This window comes from Mangifera indica, chromosome 17 (assembly GCF_011075055.1).
Source record: "Mangifera indica cultivar Alphonso chromosome 17, CATAS_Mindica_2.1, whole genome shotgun sequence".
Classification (NCBI taxonomy): Eukaryota; Viridiplantae; Streptophyta; class Magnoliopsida; order Sapindales; family Anacardiaceae; genus Mangifera; species Mangifera indica.
Genome location: NC_058153.1, coordinates 2,741,335 through 2,764,960, shown reverse-complemented (window position 1 = coordinate 2,764,960; position 23,626 = coordinate 2,741,335). Strand labels below are relative to the sequence as shown.

The 23,626-nt window shown below is 33.4% G+C and overlaps 2 protein-coding genes across 9 annotated transcripts; one reads left to right on the top strand and one right to left on the bottom strand.

Annotated features, from left to right (window-relative positions):
* The first annotated feature begins 3,693 nt into the window (after positions 1-3,693).
* Positions 3,694-9,749, top strand: LOC123200065 (probable serine incorporator). 7 transcript variants are annotated; one of them, XM_044615168.1, is made up of 13 exons: positions 3,696-3,887; positions 5,242-5,513; positions 5,756-5,829; positions 6,189-6,348; positions 6,472-6,496; positions 6,648-6,737; positions 7,006-7,177; positions 7,268-7,341; positions 7,836-7,905; positions 8,346-8,417; positions 8,504-8,628; positions 8,767-8,840; positions 9,310-9,749. In XM_044615168.1, exons 2-13 carry the CDS (start codon positions 5,324-5,326, stop codon positions 9,369-9,371), a joined length of 1,188 nt encoding a protein of 395 aa, XP_044471103.1. In that variant the 5' UTR covers positions 3,696-3,887; positions 5,242-5,323; the 3' UTR covers positions 9,372-9,749. The 7 variants fall into 7 exon arrangements, 6 of the variants coding, with proteins under 6 accessions (XP_044471103.1, XP_044471102.1, XP_044471098.1 ...); XM_044615167.1 differs by having other exon boundaries at positions 8,501-8,628; XM_044615163.1 differs by having other exon boundaries at positions 3,698-3,887; positions 8,495-8,628.
* Positions 9,750-11,319: 1,570 nt separating this feature from the next.
* On the bottom strand, positions 11,320-19,307 carry LOC123200655 (probable ADP-ribosylation factor GTPase-activating protein AGD14). 2 transcript variants are annotated; one of them, XM_044615967.1, is made up of 15 exons: positions 19,059-19,307; positions 18,552-18,659; positions 17,077-17,138; positions 16,811-16,898; positions 16,598-16,659; positions 16,424-16,520; positions 15,801-16,262; positions 14,222-14,651; positions 13,944-14,170; positions 13,688-13,849; positions 13,501-13,602; positions 13,338-13,418; positions 12,981-13,239; positions 12,820-12,865; positions 11,320-11,997 (listed from the first exon to the last, which is right to left on the bottom strand). In XM_044615967.1, exons 2-15 carry the CDS (start codon positions 18,648-18,650, stop codon positions 11,859-11,861), a joined length of 2,316 nt encoding a protein of 771 aa, XP_044471902.1. In that variant the 5' UTR covers positions 18,651-18,659; positions 19,059-19,307; the 3' UTR covers positions 11,320-11,858. The 2 variants fall into 2 exon arrangements, with proteins under 2 accessions (XP_044471902.1, XP_044471901.1); XM_044615966.1 differs by having other exon boundaries at positions 13,944-14,651.
* Positions 19,308-23,626: the final 4,319 nt, after the last annotated feature.

Genomic DNA, 23,626 nt, shown 5'->3' with positions numbered 1-23,626 from the left:
CATTAAACACTGCATAATCCACCTGATTGGCATGGTGATGGTTATGCCCCATTAATTACCTATGAAGCCATAAGGGAGGAGTTTCTTCCATCTGTGTTCCCGCTATTGGAAGCTTGTGCAACCAAGCTTCTTTCTTGGTCTTCAAGAGTATACTTGATGGTCTAGTTGACAACTTCCACATGACCAGTAGACTGAAGAGAATAGCTCTTGCAGATACGTAGGTTGTCGCAAAACTCTCTAAACTCAATATTATCAAACTAATCACCAGGCCAGCTCGAATGGTGTGAGTTTAGGATCTTCAAGAATGAGATTTTGGGTATAAGACTGTACAAACCCATAACAAAATCAAATCTTAATTTATTTAATATAATAGCTATGGAATTGATTATTAGACTTTGAATTTGACTTATTTGGTGTGGTCTACCAAAACAAAGAATTATCAAACTGACTTTTTGTTGTCTAAAATGATCGAGCAAGGGATCCTAAAGTGAAATTATGGACTTATAGAGAAAGCCCTTGAGCTTCCTTGTCGTTACGGCAGCAAATGGCTTAGCTTCCACCTACTTGGTAGAGTAGTCGACTGCCACTACTGCATATTTGACCCTTCAATTTTGTTAGGTAGGTACTAATAAGGTCCATTCCCCAAATCCAAAAAGGCCGAAGGTTGGACATGACCGTTACTTCTTAAGGAGCCCTTGGAATATTGGTGAACCTAACACTTGTCAGATCTTCAAAGACAACTAATTGCATCTTTGTACATGATGGGCTTTGATGGAAAACTTTTTGGGCTGAGTACTGCCTTCATCCATGTTTCCAATGATGCAATCAAGAAAAAAATAGCACTTTGTGCAACCATAGTAATTTTTTAGGCCTTTTAAGATCACAAAGGCTCTGATACTATATTGTGTTTTTGGCAAAAAAATATTTTGTTGTAAATTTCTTGATACAAAATCTCATTCATAGGGAGAGCAAGTCGTTTAAAATTAGCAAGGAAAATGAAGTAGAAAAGGTACTAGCACTGCCATACATATTGATAATAAAACGCGGAGTGAATGAAAATTTCGGTCCCTCTTTGGTTTGAGCTAAGCCTAGCTGCCGTTTAGTCTGCAGACCTAGAAGATAGGTCTTCTTAAAAGAAGCCCACTAATGAGTGTGTTCAGTAATCACTAATTTCAAGCCGCCCAACTTCAGACCATCTGACTGCTTTTTGACATTTGAAGCTCTGTTGCGCAGACGGCCTGGAGACACTCCAATTTGTTATGAAAAGAAAAGGCAGGGGCTTCGCTTTGTTTTCTCAGCTACCTTTACCCTTTTCTAACCCTTGATGATTTCAAGTGGTAAACAAAACAGGTAAGAACAAAAAACAACAACAATAATAATTAGAAATGGGCAAAATGGCTAATGGCTTTCATGATAAAGTGTTGATAACTTTGGTTAAAGGTTCAAAGGACCATGATTGACGCTAATGGGTGCGACATCACAATCTTTTCCATTATAAAATTAAATAAAATTGTGTAAATCGTAATAAACGATTTTCCCATCATATACCTTTCAGAAATAATTTGAATAATAAAAAAATATTTTATATATAAATAATATAAGTTTAAATCTTTTATAATAATATATAAAAATAAATTTTTAATTTAACAAATTTAATAATTATTAAATTAATTATTAAATTCAAGATTATTTTATTTAATGTAGTTAATTTGATTTTTTTATTCAATCGAATAGAGATTTTTTTACTAACAAAAAATTATGTATTATATCATATATTAAAAATTAAAATTTTTATGTTATATCGTATATTATATCTATTATACCATATTAATTTAAAACATCTTAAAATTTGACGGTAATCCACAAGTAAGAGTCAAGGGATTCAATTTACGGTAAAAACTTGAACTTTTGAGGACATTCTTACGTCCACGTAGCTGGCTACCTTGGAATACAGAGAAAAAGGTGGGGAGTATGTTTGTTTGATGAACATGGTCAAAAATCATACACTAAAGATTCTGGTTAGTTTGTCTTTTTGTTCTTTTTATCACATGACCTTCCCCCATATAAAACTTAAAAAAGCGTAAAGTTCCTCTTCCCTTTGATATCTGTATGTATAATCTTGATTTTATACAAATTCTATGAACCATTTGAATGCATTATTTTTGGGAATAATTCAAACTTATCATAAGCTTTTTTGATGATACCAAACTATATATTATAATGAGAAGCTCCTCCTTTTACTTTACAAAAAGACTTCCCAGCTCATCATTAGACATAAGCCCATTGCCAGGGGAGGCATTTGATAAAAGTAGATGGTCGCACTAACGAAGAATTGGCGCTGACAGCGGCAAGAGCCGGGAGTCGGTGCCCGTGCCTACTTAGTTTAATGAGTTTAGTCGTGCCTACCATGTTATTATGTCAGTGCATAGTGCATTATGTGACTCATTTCGGTCTATTATTATTATTTTTTATCTATGTTCGTATTGATCAGGCAATAAATTTAAAATAGAATAATTAAATCAAATAAATCAATATTTTATAAATATAATTCAACCACTAACTAACTAACTAAAATATCACAAAGGTCATGTTCCATATGACTATTTTCCACTAAAGATTGATAAAATAACATATTCTTTTTGTTAAGTTTGAAAAAAAAAAACATATTTTTTAATTGATCTTATTAAAATTATTTTAATAATTAAAAAATATTTATATCATTATTTTTAAATATTATAATAGAAATATTATATAAAGTGTTTATATTGTTTTTCTTTTAAATTTCTAAAATCAAATATATATTTTTCTCATTTTATTTAGAAAATTATCATATTCATCTTATATATTTTAAAAATATAATATAACCTCAATAATTTATAATATAATGTTTATGTCCTTTGTTTTTTTATATTTTGAAGTTATAATTAACCATTTTAAAACTATTGTGGGGACATATTACAATTTTAAAAATTATCAAAAAATCTCCAAACTTTTGTCTAATTTCAAAAATCCCCTAAAAATTTTTTTAACACTAACAATATTTTCAAAAATTATCATTTATCTCAAATTATATAATTATACATAGTTGAGATATCTATCCATATGTGTACCAATAAATTTTTTTTATTGTTTTTAATTGAAATTTATATATATTAAAATATAAAATTATTTAATAAAATTTTTAGAGTAAGGTGTTGTTTAGTTTAAAGTTTTTTTTTTTGAAATTTTATAAAAATTAATCGAATTTATTAAAAAAATTAATAAATTGGTGAAAATTGTTTTGTTTTTAAAATTAACAGTCAAGAATATATGATTTCATCAAATCTTTGGTGGGACATAGTGATTTTGCCTGACGTTATTCTTAAAATCTTTTGAAAGAGAAACGTTTACTTGGACTCCATGGATTCCGTGGGTGGATGGGCAAGCCAATCCAACAATGGATTAATGGGATTTAAGTTAAGCAATGGCAGCATGCTTGAGATTGAAGGCTCGGTTTCCGTTTCCGTCTCGAAATAATTACTGTTCTAATCATTACACAGGCAACTGAGGTAAATGCACTAATTGAGCCACAAAACGTCAGACATAATTATATTTAGCATGCGCTCGCTTCTAACAGACGAAATAAAAAGAGGTTTGTTACGTTATCTCTTGAAAGATACGGTATGTAGCGGAAACAAGGACGCTTACGGCGGGAAAAAAGAAGAAAGCAAAGAAAAGCTCCAAAAGCAATCTCTCTTATCTCTATATTTCTTCTCACTTTCAACTATTTTAAAAGCAACGCAATATTGAATAAAAAACAGAGACATTGTTTTTGAGAAAGCTTGAGGAGCTTTGCGTGCGACTACGCATCCTCCATTCCTCCATCATCATCACCAACTCACTTTCAGGTACTATTTTCTTCTCCAATTTCTGTACACTTATCGTTTTATGGTCCACACATTGTCGTTTTGGATCTTTTCTGAGCTCAGATCGAGATCTGTTTTGCTTTGATGACCTAGAGATAGCTACATTACTTACAATGTGAGAACATGCATAATCTACTTGTGTTTCTGTTCTCTTTGCAATTGAAACAATTGTATAGAACATAAACTTCACCGGTTTTGTTATCTTTGAGCCACCGTTTCGTTTTCTCGGTGACGGAGTGCAATCAATCAAGCAAACACAGAAGAGTAAAGTAACGGTAACTTTTGAATTTTAGCTCTTCTGATCCCTGAACACGATCTGTTGTTTTATTGACTTAGGGTGCCTATTTCTGTTCCCGCTAATTGCGAGATCAATTTATTTTATGAATTGCGAATCCCTAGGTATGACAGCTTAACAGCTTCTCTGACATTTTCTAGATTTTGACATGTTCAGTATTCACTACAGGGTAAAGCTTGACAAAATAGTGGAATGATTAATCAGTAACCACCACATTTACTCCTATATTATAAATTAGCTTCCCCTACTTGATGCGGAGTTACAGAAGAGTGTGGAGGGTATAATCGTCTATGGAATTGTTTTTCCTTCAGAGTTGAGTTTAGACGACTTGCAAGCCAAGGAAAGATTCCATTTACGACTTTTAGAAAATTTGTATTCTTTCGAGTGTTCATTTATCGATGGTTGTGCCTGTCTGTCTCAATTGTGATCCAGTGATCCTCGTGTAATTTCCGGATAGAGATTTTGCCAATAGATCAATATTTAAGTGAAGTGATATTACATTAAATATACATCTACTAATGTCATCTAATTTTTGTGCTCACATGGGCCTAGCCCAGTCTAATCTCATCTTCATAGGATGCTGATTTCGGCAGAGAGCCCGTTTCAGCAACAGACAACTTTCATTAATGTGCCTGTTGAAAGAATGACTAAATATATCAACGGTACATCTTGAGAGCTTCAAGCTTCAATCTGAGTAAACTAGTATTTTTATATTTTTAGCAAATCTTTAGGAATTTGTTTGTTGTGTTTCGCAAGCTCGAAGCGCAAGAGCATATCTTAGGCCCCTGAAATTGCCCACTACGGCAAGAAATCTGCCCGAAACCCAGCTATGAAATCGAAATGAGCCAAGTCCGTTGTGTCTGTACTTAATGCTAAACAAACTCCTTTGAATGACTATGTCCAGAATTTGTGGTCACTTTTTCGCTGTATTCTTCTGTTTTGCATGACTCCGGTTCCAGTTATGATGCATATGTACAGTACCGATACATGATCATATGCGGAACTTATATGATGAATATGAGTTTGTTTTCTGCAATGCAGGTGAAAACTAATTAATCGAAATGATATCCGTTGCTTCTTTTCATTGATGGCTTTATGTGATGAAGAGTAGTTGGAAGGAGGAATGGAGAGTGGTGGTAGTTACGGCAACGAGAGGCGCGCAGTGTTTAAGGATGACTCATGGTTTAGCCAATTTCGGAATGGCTCCAATCCTTGGATGGCCAGATATGTTTATGCGTTGATTTTTCTGGTAGCAAACTTGCTAGCATGGGTAGTTCGGGATTATAGCAGCGGAGCCTTGCCGGAAATGGAGAGTAAGATATGACTGTTTTCTTGAACTCCAGTTCACCATTTCATTGGTTTTAAGAAAATATTGGACTATATGTTGCTTTTGTAGCTATTTATTATTTGTTTTCCAGTAATTGACTTAGAAATATTTTTGTAGACTGCATTACAATATGCAGAATTCTACCAACAACTTATTTCAATCCTATTTGCTGATTATACCATGTGTTTGGTCAAGTAAATTCACATTTGGTGATCAACTGTGGTGCAGAACTAAGGAACTGCAAAGGTGGGCATGAATGCTTGGGCGCTGAAGGAGTTCTTCGAGTGAGCTTGGGTTGCTTTGTATCCTTTAGAAGCTTGGAATTCAGTCGTCAAAACGATACCATTTCATTTTTCTTGGTTAGACAGATGACAGGATCTACCTCAATATCTTATTAAATTAAATAAAACGAAAAAAAAAAAAAGCGGGAAAAACAGTGTCAACGGGATAATGCAAATGTAGGCTTTGGCCGACAGAAAAAATTTTGGAAATAACTAACAAGCTTTCTTGTGTTCACTCAAACTGAATTCCTTGTTTGAAGGTCTGTACTTCTCAGACTGATTACCATGATGTGTCTTGACACTTGCTGACCCTAATTGTCTAGCTGAATCTTAGCATTAGTCCTTTCCTAAAATTGCATATTTCCTTAACGCTACCACAGATGTTTTTTATCATAATGTTCTTATCGACAGCTGGTACTTCGAAGTTATATGCGTCCAGAGATTTGTGGCATTCTGGATGGTGGTCTGCAAAGATCATCATGTGGATTACCTTGACAGTCATCCCCTTTCTAATGCCTTCTTCCTTTATTCAGCTTTATGGTTCGTTGGGCCACATTCTACAAATTCTCTCTGAATGTTATTTTGCATCAGGGCTCTTATTTCCTTTGGATTTCTTTCAGTTAGTTTATATCTTTAATCATTGTGTTCTTATATATTTGGCAGGGGAGGTCGCACACTTTGGTGCCGGGTACATTGATTCCTGTTATAATTTCCTGTCTACAAAACATGTACAACTTATTAGAGTTGGTTGTTTAGGAAGTTTGAGATTCTTCCCATCTAAGTTTGGTCAATGAGCTGTAATGTAACTTTTATTTAATATCCTTTCCAATTTCTTTCAGGGTCTTTCTCCTAATTCAGCTAATCAGTGTGATCAGCTTCATTACATGGTTAAATGATTGCTGTCTGTCTGAGAAAAATGCAGAAAGATGGTAAGACTTTTTTCCTCAATCCGGAACTAAGGCGGAGCAATTCACGTTTTTGCTCGTTTTTTATATATGATTAATGCCAAATCATTTATCCTCTTAGTTACCCATGCTACAAAACAATTTATACAAATTTGTTCTTCACCTGCAGAAACATTTATTTAAACATTTGAAACCGTAGTTTTATTTGAAGGAAAGAAATTTCAATGATCCATGTTCCAGTATTTATTACTTGGGTATCGATAGTGAACTAAATTAAGGTTTTAAACTGCAGCCACATCCATGTTATGCTAACTGCAACAACCGCATATGTTATATGCATAGTGGGGATCATAATGATGTACATTTGGTATACACCAGACCCTTCTTGCCTCCTCAACATTTTTTTCATTACATGGACACTGGTGCTCCTTCAACTCATGACCAGCATCTCTTTGCACCCAAAAGTAAGTGCTAATTAGCTCATACATTCATTTCGTTCAGATTTTCATGTTATAATACGAATTAAAATTGAATGACACATCTGCTTGAAACAGGTAAATGCTGGTTTCTTGGCTCCAGGGCTTATGGGCCTTTATGTGGTATTTATCTGCTGGTGTGCCATTCGAAGGTATCGTGTAGAAGTCTTTGGTTGCCATGCAATTTCACTAATTGATGCATTTTAAACTGCGTCCTCCATGGTTATCAGCTTTCAAAGTGCTATCTAATTTGTTCATGGGGAGGGAAGTGTCCATGGGTGTGGGTCTACCTCACCCACCGAACAATACAGAATTTCACATTTAATTGGAAAAAAAAAAAAAAAGATGAACAAAGAAAGTGAAAGCATGGAAAGATAAAAGTTCCTGTCGAGTCCCTTGGCTTACCAATTTAAAAAGAGCTTTACCAAAAGCAATATTTGAATGCAGTAGTAAGTTGAAAAGGAGGATTATGTCCATTGGTGAATCTTCAGTTTGCTTTCAACTTTATTGATAAGATTTTCTTTTGAATGAAGTGGTGGAACTTGCTTTGTAATGGATAAATGAGTGTTATTTATATATATTGCGACATTTTTTCATTTTTATATTTTTAGTAGTATATTAAATTAATTCCAGTTTGTTTATACAGTGAACCTGCCGGGGAAAGTTGCAACAGGAAAGCAGAAGCTTCAAACAGAACGGATTGGCTGACCATCATCGTAAGACTTTTCTCTCTTAGAAATCACTTAAATTTGTTACAAACTTACACATGCGGCTTTATTTAATGGATGTGTTTTAATTTTTTAAAAGTTTTAACATCAAAAGAGGTTTGGCAGTCAATATTATACTCAACATTTGCTTGGTTAATATTACTACAAGACTAGTAAATTTCAAATTTTGTGGATCAAACCAATTATCTAAGCACAGAAACCAAATTTTCTGACACATTCCATGAGTAGCATCTTATCTTATGTATAAATTGCAAAATTCAGAGAAATGATAAAAATTTGTGTGTATAATATAATTCAAAATTGGCCTTAAAAATGGGGTAGCTCATCTAATCGTGCCAGTGAAAATTTATAATTTTCAGAGCTTCTTGTTATGACAAATTAACAATTTCTACCTGGATTTACTAAGTGAAGTCTCGTATCTTTGACAGAGCTTTGTTGTTGCACTACTTGCAATGGTCATTGCAACATTTTCTACAGGCATCGATTCCAAGTGCTTTCAGGTATGTCCTGCCATCCACATGCTCTTTGAATCTTTTATCATCAAGATTTCGAAGAACATGTCTGACAACAACTGCAGCTCAGGAAGGACGAGTCACCGGCCGAAGATGATGTTCCCTATGGTTATGGTTTCTTTCATTTTGTTTTTGCCACTGGAGCCATGTACTTTGCAATGCTGCTGATTGGGTGGAATACTCATCACACCATTAAAAAGTACCTCTTTTAACAACCCGAAGCGTATCATTCTGTATTTCAATTTAATAGAATTCAAACTGATTTTCCATATAATTTCAAATGCTTCTTGTTTCCCAGCTTGAGTTTATGATTAATTTGGCATCTCTTGAGGTGCAGGTGGACAATTGATGTGGGTTGGACAAGCACTTGGGTCAGGATAGTTAACGAATGGCTGGCAGTTTGTGTATATTGTAAGCATTTGATCTGGAGTTGATTCATTTATAGAGATAATAATTCGATTTGTGAAATTAAGGTTTTATCCGTTATTTTCAAAATAGAGAGAAAATTCTCTAATAAAAATGGAGGAATGATTAAAATCCCAAAGACCCTCTCGGACATATCCCTTCCCTTATATTATTTAATTACACTTAAAAATTTTTAAATATTACAAAAATGTCATGATATTTAATAAATATCATATTATTTTTTTAACGGAAGGGCGAAGGTAAAGCATGGAAAAATTTTCATGTGGTGATGGGCATGGGAAAAGAAAGAAGTTTTTCTACGGGAGGGATAGAAATTCTTCGTCATCTTTGTATCATAAACAGAGAAAGGTTTCTCTATAAGGACAGAAACAAAGATTGAAGTATTTCACCCGACCTGCCTCATTGCCATCTTTACATTTGTTATAGTGAAAAATCTTTTTTCTTTTAATTGCAGTGTGGATGCTGGTGGCCCCAATCTTCTTGAAAAGCAGACAAGTAGATGAATCGCCCGTGTAATTAGGAAGCTCAAAACAACCATTTATTGTTCGCTTTGCAGATCTAGAAGAAATTAACACCATGATCCAAAAAATTCTTCAGGCCAGAACGAAATCCGCACGCAGGTGATTATCACATGAAATATAAATTCAATCTCGGCACCTCAAAGAGATGATATAAAAATATATTTGGGAAGTACAAATTTATTTGTACATATGCAAAGGTGGAAATCTTTTATATTGTTCTTATACCTTACGGGCTTGAGCCCTGCAAGAACAATTTTTTTGGCACGCTTCCTAATTCATATTATTTTTTTAAATATAACATATGGATGAATTTTGTGTATTTGCATTGGCCGGATTAATAATTTTAGATTCTGTTCCAAATTTACGTTCTCAACTTAACTGTGTATTTGCATTGGTCCTACTTTTTAATTTCTACTTCATTCTACTGTAGAATCATTCAGACTTTATTTAAAATATATAGAGAAAAATAAATGATAATAAATTCTGCAGAACCTTTTTTAATAACAATTAAAAATATTTTTCCACAAACAATTCATCTCACCAAATATACTAATATTTCAACGAAGGTGGGCTTTCACAATCCATTAAATAAAAAACAAAAATTAAAAAAAAAAAAGGAAAACAATGTTCTTCCTAGTTTAATGTTTAATGCAACACAACCAATTTGTTGATGTGATTTTCAGTGATACAAAAATATGCATAAATAAGTTACGATAGCAATAATTAAAATGTGAGAAGAGTTAGACCGCAACAGTTATTTTTAACCGTTAAACAAACAGACTCTCTCATAAAAGATTAAAGTTTAATTAGCATAATCTTTCTCTCATGCCAAAAGTTTGAACTGCTACAACAAAACAAGATTACTTGTTTGGCGAAGTCAAACAAAGTTCTTTAATCATAAAAATATATATATATATGAAAAAACTGGAGTTTGTCTATTGGAAATGCATGAGATAACAAGTTGAAATAAGCAAGAGAATATATGAGACACATGGTTTTTACATGATTTGACATTATCAAAATGTATACATCTACAGTGTTACTAATACGAGTATAATACAAAAATAATAAATATAATATGTAAAGTTGTAATGCTTATTGTGATTACACTCCTCTTCTCCCCCTCTCCTTTTTTATTTATTTAATTTTAAAATTAACTAATTTTACAATCATTGTTTTGCGAAAGGTGGAAAAAAAAAACTAGTTTTCGACTATGTGAAGAATTTGTTATTTTGATATAATTTAAGAGGTAAATAATGCTTCTCCGTTTAAAATAATTATTCATATGATAGTTTTTATTTACTTCATACTTGGAATAAAGAGAAAATTTGAAGTCCTAAGTGGCACAACAATCTTGTATTGCAATTTTTATCACTTTGATGATCAAATAAAATGATAAATAATGTGTAAATAATTAATTAGTTTGCACTCTCTTCAGTGCAAAAAGTGAAATGGATGAAACTTAAGGTAGACAGCATTATCCAAATGAGCATATTAAGGGTTGTCAGTATCAATATATTGTTGTGCATTCATGGCAGCCAAACCTCTTTTTCTTTATAAATTTGTATGTGAGAGCAGCCGTATTGAAACACATAAAGAATGAACTCAACATCTGAGGCCAATAACAACTTCAATAAAACTATGTGTACCCATTTTGGGTACACAAATACATACACACTTATACGTGTCATCATGTGATTGAGTGATTTTGAATTAAAAACAAAATAACACCCAATTATATAATAACACGTATAAATGTATACATATTTGTGTATCCAAAATAGATATGTATAATATTACTCTAACAACTATATGTATAAGTAATGAACATAAACTTGTATAAAAATAATGATATCTTACCATATGATTAAGTGATTTTGAATTAAAAATAAAACAATATTTAATCACGTAATAATATGTCACACGTAGTACTACTTTTCGGATAATATCTTAAAACTCATCTCAATCTTCAATAACATTAGCATTCAAACTGTACTCACCTGTAACAATTGAACTAGACACTTTTCACAGACTCAGATAACTCACCACAATAATGAATAGCTGGCATAATAATACAACAGAACAACAATAGGAAATTATACAACTTTTTGGGGCAACAGGCAGCACACGGATGACTCAATGGAACATCAAAAATATCAGATAGACAACATACTGCATAAAAATTTTAAAAAAAAAAAAAAACCCTTAATCCCCAATGGAGTTTTCTGCACCACTTTCAGATTAATTCTCTCCCTCCATGCCTTTTTTAGTAACAGCATCAATCTATCTTCCATGGTGGATATGGACATTTGGCCCTCAAAAGTTACCATGGGGTTGAACTTGACAAATTTTTCATTGGGTTGGATCATCTAACTATATATTACAGGAACCAAAACTTTCCCCCCTAGCAATTTGACAAGCAACAAGATGATGCTTAAACTAAAATATTGTTACCAAGTATTTTGTTCTTTGCAATTGCAATTTATCCAAATGGGTTCCCCTCAGTCGACGAGAAGGGTTGTGGGATAGCAGGAGCTGAGTATCTACCTGCCATCTGTTGATCAGGTTCCATAGGGCCGAAACCGGCCCTGTCACGCCCAAATCCCCCAACTCCTTGTTGCCTGATAAAGATCATTAAAATTTTCAATACATATGTTATTAAAACAATCTATGATGCAACCTAGACTGTATTCAGAAAACAAAGCAAGGATTCAAGATTAAGTTTAAGAATTTAGCGAGAGAAGATACTGAGAGAGATTCCAAAAATATAGAGAGAGAAGCACTTAGAAAATATTCATTGATTCCTTCTACATTTTTTCACCCCACGTATAACAATAACGAAAATAACATAATAATTAGCATATGACGTCATATTTCTTTATAAAATAAAAAACAAAACGCAGCATATTCTTTTAGTTGTCAAGTGACATTGTTTCCTCCAGTAAATAATTCAATTAGTATCAATCTACACCAGATCCCAAAAAAAAAAAAATCTAAATCTCTTTTAGGTAAGACATTATAAATTAGAAATGCAAAAATCATGTAAAAAATTTGTTAATAATGCAAATTTTTGTTATTTGTTATTCTAGCAATTTATTCTTTCATTTCAGCTTTCCTGTCAGAATTATGGTGGCCATTGTCAATCCAGTCACTTACCAGATCCAGATCTGATCATAAAACAAGAGGTTAATACCATCAGGAAAATGATAGTCAACTTGTGATATGGCTGTGCAATAAACCAAGAAACCCTAGGTCAAACCTCATTGACCTCCCAAAGAAAGAAAAACAGATTAAGCCAAGATTGACTTCATAACTATTTAAAGAGAGCCATATAAAGCCTCAAGCAATGGAACAATCTTATTAATTTGTTTTATGTGATCCTCGGATTAGCAAATATCTTAAGAAACATTAAAGACATGTGGACTTGTCAATCGAATAGTTACCTGGAAAATGGGATGTTACTGTGTGCTTGTGGCCCCATATATGCCCCTGTAAATTTGTATAAACCATAACTTAGCAAAATAAAAGGGCAAAGAAGTACAGACATAAATAAGTAAATAAATAAAGAAACTGGGAAAAGCACATCCAAAAGAAGTGATTTTACTTTGAGGGATCGCTGATGCATGTGTAGGTGCATGGGGAGGCATAGTTGACGCATAAGGCGGTGTCTGGGAAGGCAGTGCTGATGCATATGGCATCACAGATCCATATGTTGGAGTTTGAGAAGGCATGGCCAATGGATAAGGTGATGACTGGGGTGGCATCCAAGCATGTGATGGGGTACCTAGGCTGGATGTTCGTAATAAGCCAGAAGGATGCGACACATTTGGCAAAGCACCTTGTAAGGATGCCATGGAAGGAAACTGCATCATGGGGAATAGAAAACAAAATTTAGAAGAAAATACTTGATTTTAGATAACGAAAACGTCAACAGAAATAAACAAGAAACGTTCAAACATACCATTTGGGCTTGAACGGTTGGTGATTCACTGTTGACATCAAATGGGTTTGTTGACTTAGGCTGCACAAAAGTTGGTATGGGCTGAAACCATAAATTATATACAATTATGAGTAATTTGTCAAGCAAAATTATATATATAATTATCTTTGATATGTGAAGGTACCACTGCAGTATTATATTGCATTGAAAACCCCATGGGAAGAGGTGGACCAGTTTGCCACCCTGGAACAGCTTGATAGGATGAATAAGTTGAAGCAAACAAATTCTGCAGTCAAACCAGAATTAAAACAAATACATGATCCACACATACAGCAAATATATCAAAGGTGAAAACTTAAAGGAAATATCACCTGTGGCAGTTCTTTCCTTACAGTTGACTTTACTTCTGCAGGGGAAGGTTGTGAAACAACCCCAGAATTGGCCCCTGCAGATTTTGGGACAATTTGGGGAGCTTGCACAGGCGGTGCACTCAAAGGCCCTTGTGAATTCTGAGCATGAGACAAAGTCCAAGGCTGCCAAGAAACCCAAGAAGCAACATTTTCAGCAAATACTGGACTATAGTGAAATATCATCAAATATTTGGGGAAACTACATTATTACGCTCACCTGATGGCTTGAAGCCCCATGAACTGGTGCTGTAAGTTGTGGTGCAACAATTTGACTAGCAGCAGTAGAAAAAAAAGAATGTTGTTGATGCTGCGGGCTAAAGGAATTACCAGCATTCACAGCTTGATGCTGCGGGCTAAAGGAATTACCAGCATTCACAGCCAATACTGGTGTTATTCCTGGTGCAGCTGCCAAAGGATTAGGTGAGGGAAATGTAGCAAATCCACTTACTGGTGCAGCTGCCAAAGGATTAGGTGAGGGAAATGCAGCAAATCCACTTACTGGTGCAGCTGCAGGGGCAGCAGTACTGAAGGGAGAAAATGGTGTTTGCCCCACAGGTGCAACAGGTGAGTTATTACCAACCGATAATACACCAACTTGAGCCACAGATGAAGTTGTTTGAGCACCTGCACTACTGGGTATTCCAGATACTTCCAGAGAAAAGACAGATTCCAGCGTATTCAAATTTGGAGCTTGAGATACTTTTTGCCCGGGGGAAAAATCAAAAGAGGCCCAATTGTTCTCATTGGTATGAGTCGCTGACTGTGGAACAGATTGAGGTTGATTAATGTGCTGTGCTTGTGTAGCTGTAGCAGTCGGAGGAGGTTCAGGATCAGCATCAAAATCAATTAAACTCCCAGTACTCTGCAATTTGATTTCAGCCGCATTCTCATTGGCAGAACCCAAACTGCTAGAAGATGCAGTTCTCTGAAATCAGAGATGACAATATGGTAAGTTGATATCTCTTTCTTATCAGTTCTTCCAGAAAATTTGGAAGAGAAAAGCAAAAGAAAGTGTAAGAGAAGGTGAAAAAAATTCAAATTGAAATTTATGCAGATCTCTAGATTAGTAAAAATTAAGGTATAGAATGTGAATCCTCAAATTCATAAATCTGTCAAAAGACAAATACACATTATGTTCAATTGAAATCACATGAGAGTGAGATAGAGAGAGCCATACAGGATTTATCTGACTAAAAAACATCAAATAAAAACAATAAAGGATAGCAAAGCAGTATATAAACAATATCCAATTTTTATTTATTAGCACAAGTAATCTGATGATAAATTCAAAAATTCACCGTGGAGAGAAAAAAGCTCCCAATATTTGTTGCGTAGAAGATTTGGGGGTGAATCTTGCTATATGAGATCACATAACAGTGCTAGTGACTCAATCAAAGCAACATAACAGCTGAAATATGAACAATTGAAACACAAATTGCCACAAAATAGCACATAAAAGTGATCAGTGTGCAATCCTACCTGAATGTCTATGTTGCGCACTAGTAAGTTTGCAAATACAAGTTACAATTTTCTAAAGATTACGATAAAGTAATACTGGAAGCATTGAAAAATACTGTCATTGCTAGCAAGGTATAAGTTATATTAAATAATTAGAATACATTTATTGGAAAGGGGAAAATAAAAAAATTAAAATATATTGAAGGAAAAATAAATCAAAATATCATTTATGCTGAACCTTTGTTTTCCTTAAAAATTCTCAATTTATTTCCATCCATAGCCATATCACCTTCCACACAAGGAATCTGTGTAAAATGGGGGAAAAAGAAGGAACCTTAATACCACAGATGACAAGAAGCAGTGCTGCACACTTTTACAAAAGGTCATTTCTAGTTTATCACATTGATCACTTCAACAATTAAATAGAAGGTCACAACCAGCTTGATGTCTCAAAAGAATTACTAGTAACTAACTCATGAATAACCACCCATACAGCCAACTACTGGTGGGTTGTTGACATTTCTTTATTAGATTGAGAAACAAGAAGTAGAATCTACAGAATCACTCATGTTAACAAACATGAATCTTATGGAGCTCAAATTAAAAGAAGACCCACCTGTGTATGTGTAGAGCCATCAGCAGCCCTGCCACCATTAGCTTTAGGAGGTTCAGTTATACGAAGAGGCAATACATTTTCTCCTAAAATTTCCCTAACAGGCCGAACCATGGGGGGGCTAGACGACTCTAGATCTTTAGTTCGCTCAGGTGACCTGCCTTCCAGCTTTGAATCTCCACCAGATATTCTACGATCTTCAAATTTCTTGCCATTTCCAAACCTATCATCTCTATGCCAATCATTGACAATCTCTGGACGAGCAGGACTATTTCTCCTGTAATCACCATACTGTCGACTCTCTTGCTCATATCCAGGACTTCGTCTTTCATCATAACCATATCTAAAATTCCTATCATCACTTCCACCACCAGGACTAGACCTGTCATTGTAACGACGCTCAAATGTATCTTCATATGGTGGGCTTCGGGATACTCCTTTCTCGTAGAAGTCTTCCTTGTCACCCTGCATCACATGCCATTATTCATACAAAAACTGAAGACAAATCCATCTTACAATAGAAATAACCAAAACATGGTGAATTCATTTTCAGTTTAATTACACTTACCACATAATACCAGATAATATCTAGAGAGAAATCAAAAAGAGAAAAATTAACATCTTACCATCTTTGCCCTGGGAGGCTTGTCATAATTCCTCTCACCACTGTATCTTCTATCCACATATACATGCTTGATGAATTCTCGAAGTCTCTCAACATTACTGCCAATAAATTACTAAATAAGAAATGGGATAGTTGTGAATACAAATAATTAAACATAATATAAATGAGTAATAACCTGCTATCAGGAGCAGACTGACGCTGTGGATCCCATTCTTTAAAGTAAATTTCTTTTGCACGCTATGTATACCATACATATGATTTCAAAATAAGAAAATGGAAGGATTAGCAATAAATCACTTAGGAACTGGCAGAAGTTAAAATATATATATATATATATATATATATATATATATATATATATATATGAACAAGAAGAAAAGTGCGGTACCTGATTTCCTCCTTCCTGAAGAGCAGCAACTTCTTGCGAAGTAAATTTAGCCATTGATATTGATTTCACTCGGTGTGTGAACTCCCGACTGGAAATATTCAAAGTAGTTAAGCTGGGAAAAAATTATTTAACCCTCTCTCTAGAGACACGGTGATATACGTGTATATTCAAGGAAATAATTTTATTTTACCAATGCATATTAAAGAAACTTACAAACAGAAAAAATTTATATCCCAGATAGTAAGAAAAGCATAGTCCAAACTTACTGTATGCCACTGCAATTGGTGCAAACAAATGTCCAGAAATTTGTGCAAACATATTGTGGTCCCTGCTAGGCAGAAAAGAAAGTTTGCAAATATCATAAGAGGTCACAGAGTTTGCTTCTTCAAATAGGAAGAACAGTTTCACAACAAACTCAGATCCTGTGATATTATATTATAGTAAATGTACATTCAAATTTCAGATATAAGGAGCAGACAGAAAGATCATTAAGTTGATCCTTCAATATATATAAGAAATCTCCAAGGAAAAACTTATTAGAGGTTTAGTTTCATTAGTCAAAATTTGAATTGTGAGATTGAGATGGTATTACTATGAAGTTCGGAGTCCAAACTTTACTCATTCCAGTATGTCGCCACCATTAGTTGGGCCTCAAGAGTTTATATGATGACTTTAAAAACCATTATGTTGCAACACACAAATGCTTCATAGTCTCCCACTCACCAGTAGAATTCTATAGCATCTTATATACTATTAAGCATCAGTCTATATAAAGCCTAACTTGAGAAGTAGTTAAGAATAGTTTGTCAAAGGCGTGGCAAGGCTTACTCAAGGCAATGTAGCCATTGTCTAGAATACGGTCAAGGCAATCAATGGTTTATAGGCAATTGCCTTTAGCGCTTTTTCAATGCTTTTGGGAAGCTTTATGGACTGGAAAAGCTTGCTTTCTTATCACCTAGGCTTTCTCCGACAAGATTTGAGGGTTTCCGGCGATTTTTGGATAGTTTGTGGCATAACCTCAGGCTTTTCGGCAGGTTTTGGACAATTTTCGAATAGAAATGAGGGTTATTGAAAATTTTTTTGGTCTCTAATGAGGTTTAAGATTGTCAGAGATATCATTGACGATTACGAGGTTGTCGAGAGGTAGACAACAAGTTCTACAATTGCCAAAGAGGTTGTTGGCAAATTCTAAGTTTGTCGAAGAGGCTACTGGAAAGATTTAAGATCATCGAATAGGTCGTTAGTCACTGAACTCTTATAGATGGTTGTCAAAGAGGTTTGGGTATGCTAAATAGTTGTCGATTTGATTTAAGACTGCCAGTGAAGTTGCTGGTCAATTTTTTAATGTTGATATAGTAATAAGTTATTTTAAATCTAACAGAATTGGGAAAATTTTAATGGATTTTTTTGATAGCCTTAAGTTAAAAAGTCAAGCCTTTGCCTCGCCTTTTTCACCTAAGCAGTAAAACCTCTCATTGTCTTTTGGTGTTTTTCAACTTTGACAAATATGTTATTAAGATTGTAAAACTCCGTTGGTTCATTTCCCCCAAATACATAGCGTTCCCATGCTAAGCCTAAATAAGTTATGACAGAATTCCTTTCATTACCAGAACAAAAACATTTACTCACCATCTAATTCCGTATATATCCTAATTTCTACAATGATGCTATCATGAAAGGTACAAATCCAGTACTTCATTTAATTAATCAAAACCAAGGATGCAATGGAGAGAAGACATACCAAACTGTTACAATTAATACATCTGCGATTATCAGGAAGTTTAAGGAGACCCCGAATTATTCGCTCATTTTTCTCCTCTTCCTTCACTCGATTCGCCATTCCAGCTTCCTGTAATATAAAACCAATGATATAAACAAAATGGATGAAATTTTCTCCAGAATTGCATAAAAAGATTCGGTCTACTTCAATTTTCTCCAAACGACACCCAACAACATAACAAATTGCCGAACAATCCATCGTCGGATTGCTCAACAGCATGATCAAGCAAAGAATATCTTATAGTGTTTTTATTTCAACATACATAAAAGGAACTGTTTAAATTAGAATAGAAGAGAAAAAGAATCGTAAACTAAAACAAAACATTATTTTTTGTTCCACACAAACACAAAAAAAAAAAGCATGAATTAAAGAAAACACATAACAAAATTGGACTTTACAGAGCAACGGATCTGACAAATCAAAGCTTGTAAAAGCGCAGTAAAGCGTTAAGAAAAGAAGAAAACGAACCTGAATCGGAAGGTGCAAAAGGAAGAAAGCTGGTTGAATTTCGGTTGCTTCTTTTCAGCTGGTGATGATCGTTCCCGATAGAGATCCAGAACTTAGACTTACTTTCTTCAAATAAATAAACTTCAGTCGACACGGCGAAAGAGAAGAAAGGAGTTTCAGATCTTTCAAGGCTTCCTTTGGTAACTATGGCTCCTTTTCTGTACAGCTAAGAGAGTTAACAAAGTCTGTTTTTCCTACGTTTTTTTTTTTTACAGAGAATATAGGGAAAGTAAATAGATATTATTTCCACTGTGTTTTCGGCTTCCACTTGCTGTTGCAATTACCGTTCTGTGTCCTTTCTTTGACTTGTATTTGGTCTACCGCCACACCCAATCAACTGATTCTTTCTCTGCCTTTTCTGAAAGATTTGACTGAAAGTTAATTATCAGGAGCCTACCGTTTTTAAACCTGGGATAAAATTTACACTATTTTTTATCATTTCAAAACCTTTTGCCATAATAAAAGGATCATTGCTATATACATATAGCAATAGAGTATAAGCATGTCAAAATGAAGGCATAAAAGTCCGAAGAAAGTATTTAAAATCCCCGAATGAAAAGGTTTGTGTTTGAGAGTAATTCATAATTCATTAAATTTAAAATTTTACTTGTTTGATGAGAGTCATTAGTATCCATTAGTTATCTAAAACATTTTACATTAGTATTATTATTTGTGTTTGACACGAAGGGAATTAGGTTGAAAAGGTTGTCTATTCGAAAGTTTTTGTCTCATCTTGACGCCAAGCTCGTGCAGGTATATATGTGTTTATTTTAAAAGTTAACTCTTATGTATAATCAAAATTTTATCAAATACTTTCGAAAGAATAGAGTTGTGAATGGTTAATGAAGTAAATTTTTGAAAGAATATCAAAAAAGTCATAGCCTTTCGAAGCTAATTTTAAGAAGTTTGATTGTAATATGACAACATTGCGGGTAAAACCTAAATAGAAAAAATGTTTTGGTTGGGCAAATTGTATGTAAATTACACTTTATATGTGTATAAAATTATAAAATAAAATAAAAAATTCTAACATGTAAGCATATATCAAATATGCGAAAAGAAATTGATTTAGGAATAGTCAAATAACTTCAGTTATATTTATCAATAAAATTATAGGTACCTATTTTAAACATATAAATGAATATACATTTAACATGTAATATCATATAAATGAATTATTTTAAATTAAGTATAAAATAACACTCAATCATATGATAATGTATATAAATGTGTATCAATTTATATACTCAAAATGAGTCACATAATATTGCTCATAAGTTTTTTATAGACATTGCTTGAGTAAAGACGATATAAAGTTTATTTAATTTAACTAGTAATAGAATGAAATCATTTTTCTTGATTGTAATTACAGATGAAAATAAACCCATGAATATAAGCAAAATATTTAAGATATATTCGAATAATTTTTTATTACAAGATTGTCGAATAAGAAAAGATTGTCCACAAAATAAAATATCTTGAAAATTAATGGTTATAAACTGTTATTATTAAGTAAAACTAATATATATAAATAGTTACTTTGTTTTGGTAGCAGTATTAAAAGAAAATTAAAATATAATTTTATTGAGACATTCTAATATTTTAAACTAGATCAAATCAAAGACAAACGATGGAAGAGAAAGGTGAAAATAAAATTATAATAAATGAAAAAATGGTAGAATCGAAAAGTCCAATAGTACTCGCTAGAGTCTATTCACCCACTCTTGATTAACAAAATGTTAGGTGAAGGGAAGGTGGTTATTTAAAGGTGATTGTTTTTAAATTTGACATTTTTATCTCAATCTCGTATGAATCATTTCGCATCTCGATTGTATGATAACAACACTTAATAATCGAAGAATTATCAATTGGTCAATTACCATCAAGTGGTCGTGTGGACAGTGGTCATATGGATGGTGAAAAGATGGTGGTGATGGTATAGATAAATGATGCTGGGTGATGGAAGAATAATTTTACTTTAAAGTTGCAGCATTTTTACCCTAATAATTTTTATTTTTAAAAAATTATAATTAAAATTAACCAAACAACCTTTTTTAATACAAAAGATTCTCTACATTGTTTATTATAATAATATTTTATTATCCAACCTATTCGTCAGCATAATGTCATTAATTATCATAAACAAAAGTTACCCTAAAAGCTGTCTTTTGAAAGAATAGAAATATCTATTAAAATAATAAACCTATAATCAGTTTACAGGTGTCTTGTAAAGTTGTAACCAAATCATTTTATTCAACAATCAGGCCTATTCATGTTTCAGGCTCCAATCAACACTCTATGGAGTGTCTTAGTATCTGGTCAAAGTCGCCCTACAACGTGGGACCCAAGAACAACTCACGACTCTATTTCCGATCTGATGAGCTGGCAAATGCTCGGGAGAGGAAGCCGAGAGGGTTATTACCCCCACTCCCAGTTTTATTCTAATTTTAAAATTTAAAAAATCTAGATATTGTTATTAAAATTTTTGATTAGAGATAAATATAAAATTATTATTTTATTTGTAAATTCTAAAATTTATAATTTTTTTATATTTTATAAACTAATATTTTATTTTATTCTCAAAATTTTAAAAATTTAAATTTTATTTTTAAAGTTTATTTTTCTTTTACGGCCAATACTTTCCATCAAATTTTCACATTTAGCCACATAAAATTGCCACCCATGATGACATTGTCTTTTGTCATATTATCTTTGTTACTTCTTTTTGATATAAATGATAATGAGTTATCTTTTATTAAAAAAGACTATTATTTTTTCTCGATCATTAACTGAATTTTTTAAACCATTTAAGATGAAACGTAAAAAAAGAAAAGTAAAAATAATATAAAGAAAAAATATTTAGTTTTAAAACTAAAAAAAATAAAATTTTAAAGTTTTAGTTTTAGAGTAAAATATTTTATCTCTAATTACAAATTTTAATAATAATTAATATAAAAACGGGTGTTTAGATTTTTTCTAGGATGGACTAACTCTTAGGCGGGAAATTGTCCTTTCCCTGGAGAGGAATTGGTTCTTGCTCGTTTACTTTCGGCGGCGAGTTCGGAATGAAAACGACAAAAATCAAACGATAACTCGCCGATCTATTTTCAGCCTATCGTAGATGCAAAGCCGAAGGTCTAAAACGAGAATAAAAAGGAGAATTAAAAAGCATACACGACGAAATCAAAACCCTATCTATACTTTTTTAATCGTGAAGTTTGACCGTGAATTCTTGACAGTTTAGCATTCTTGCTTGAAGGAGTCAAGATCAATGGTGGAGTTGGGAGAAGAGGACAAGGTAGAAGAAACAGAGTACGACAGCGGATCAAAAGAATCGGTGTTTGCTTTGGCAATGTGGAGAAGAAATGCCAGCGACGATGAATGATGATGATTATGTTAACAACGGTGGAGAGGCGAGAGTGAGGACTGAACATTGCAATTGAAAGGTTCGTGATAGTTACTAAGATGAATCGGATGGTCTACGTGGATACGGCGACGATGAGGAGTTGTCTTGTCATGCTTGGATGAACTGGAAGACCTTTCAGTCTTTCAGATGAGGGATGCGAAGTGTTTGAAGAAGAAGAGGAAAATGTTTGTAAGAAAAGAGAATGTGAATAGAGTTGTTATGAACACGAAGTTTCAGAGGAAGTGACGGTGAAGCAGAGCACAGAAGAGACAGCGGTACTTTCATTGCAATAGAATAAAATTCGAATTATGAGATTAGAACATAGAATATCTCTCATTTTTCTTACAAAAATATACAAGTGATAACAAAATCCAAGATTGTGTGAGAACCGTCAGATAAATAAAGAGATTGATCTTAATATGACATTGATTGGATTTGAATTCATGCTTTCTGTTTGAGGCTATATATATCCTAGATTGTTTTGTTCAAGCAGTTTTTGCAGAGGACCATTTTCAGGTGATTCCCTGCAGATTCGAGAAACGACGGTTATCTTGAAGATCACATTACATGTACAGTATAGATACTCGGTGAGAGCCTAAAACACATAACATATTGAAATGTGCAGAGATGTCTGGCGCTTACCTCTACTTCTCCTTTAATAAAGGTATGGACAAAAGAGAAAAATGAACAATTTATATACAGCTTCTTATTGTGCTGATATTTAGACTGCTTTGACGTGGTCTGTGTCAACTGTTGTTCCGATTTTTTGTTCTTGCTGCTATTGGTTATGACTTATGCATTGCTAAGTTTACTCATTCAGTCGTCCCTTTAGCTGGAAATTTACACCAGTTTCAATCCAATGGCAGAGTATTATAAGAACTGCATGAAGTGAACACACACTTGGTTTGCTAAACTGAGCAAAACCTCATGGATACATCATAATGTCAACAAAAATAATAGGTCAATAATCATTGTGGAGATCCTAATTATCGGTGAAATTTCTAACCATAAACTAACATAAAATCTTATTAATAAACGACGAATAGATAATTGAGACGTAGATCCCGTGTCCAAGGTAAAATTCAGTGCATTTTGGAGCTAGGAAACACAAAGGGTAAGAAAA

Excerpts from the sequence above, each read along its gene's own strand:
- LOC123200655 (XM_044615966.1), bottom strand. The coding sequence starts at position 18,650 with ATGGCGAATCGAGTGAAGGAAGAGGAGAAAAATGAGCGAATAATTCGG. Across the intron at positions 13,850-13,943 it reads ATGGGGCTTCAAGCCATCAG|CCTTGGACTTTGTCTCATGC; the intron begins GTGAGCGTAATA and ends GTTTCTTGGCAG. Across the intron at positions 13,603-13,687 it reads TAAGGAAAGAACTGCCACAG|AATTTGTTTGCTTCAACTTA; the intron begins GTGATATTTCCT and ends GTTTGACTGCAG.
- LOC123200065 (XM_044615163.1), top strand. The coding sequence starts at position 5,324 with ATGGAGAGTGGTGGTAGTTACGGCAACGAGAGGCGCGCAGTGTTTAAG. Across the intron at positions 7,906-8,345 it reads CGGATTGGCTGACCATCATC|AGCTTTGTTGTTGCACTACT; the intron begins GTAAGACTTTTC and ends TATCTTTGACAG. Across the intron at positions 8,629-8,766 it reads ACTCATCACACCATTAAAAA|GTGGACAATTGATGTGGGTT; the intron begins GTACCTCTTTTA and ends CTTGAGGTGCAG.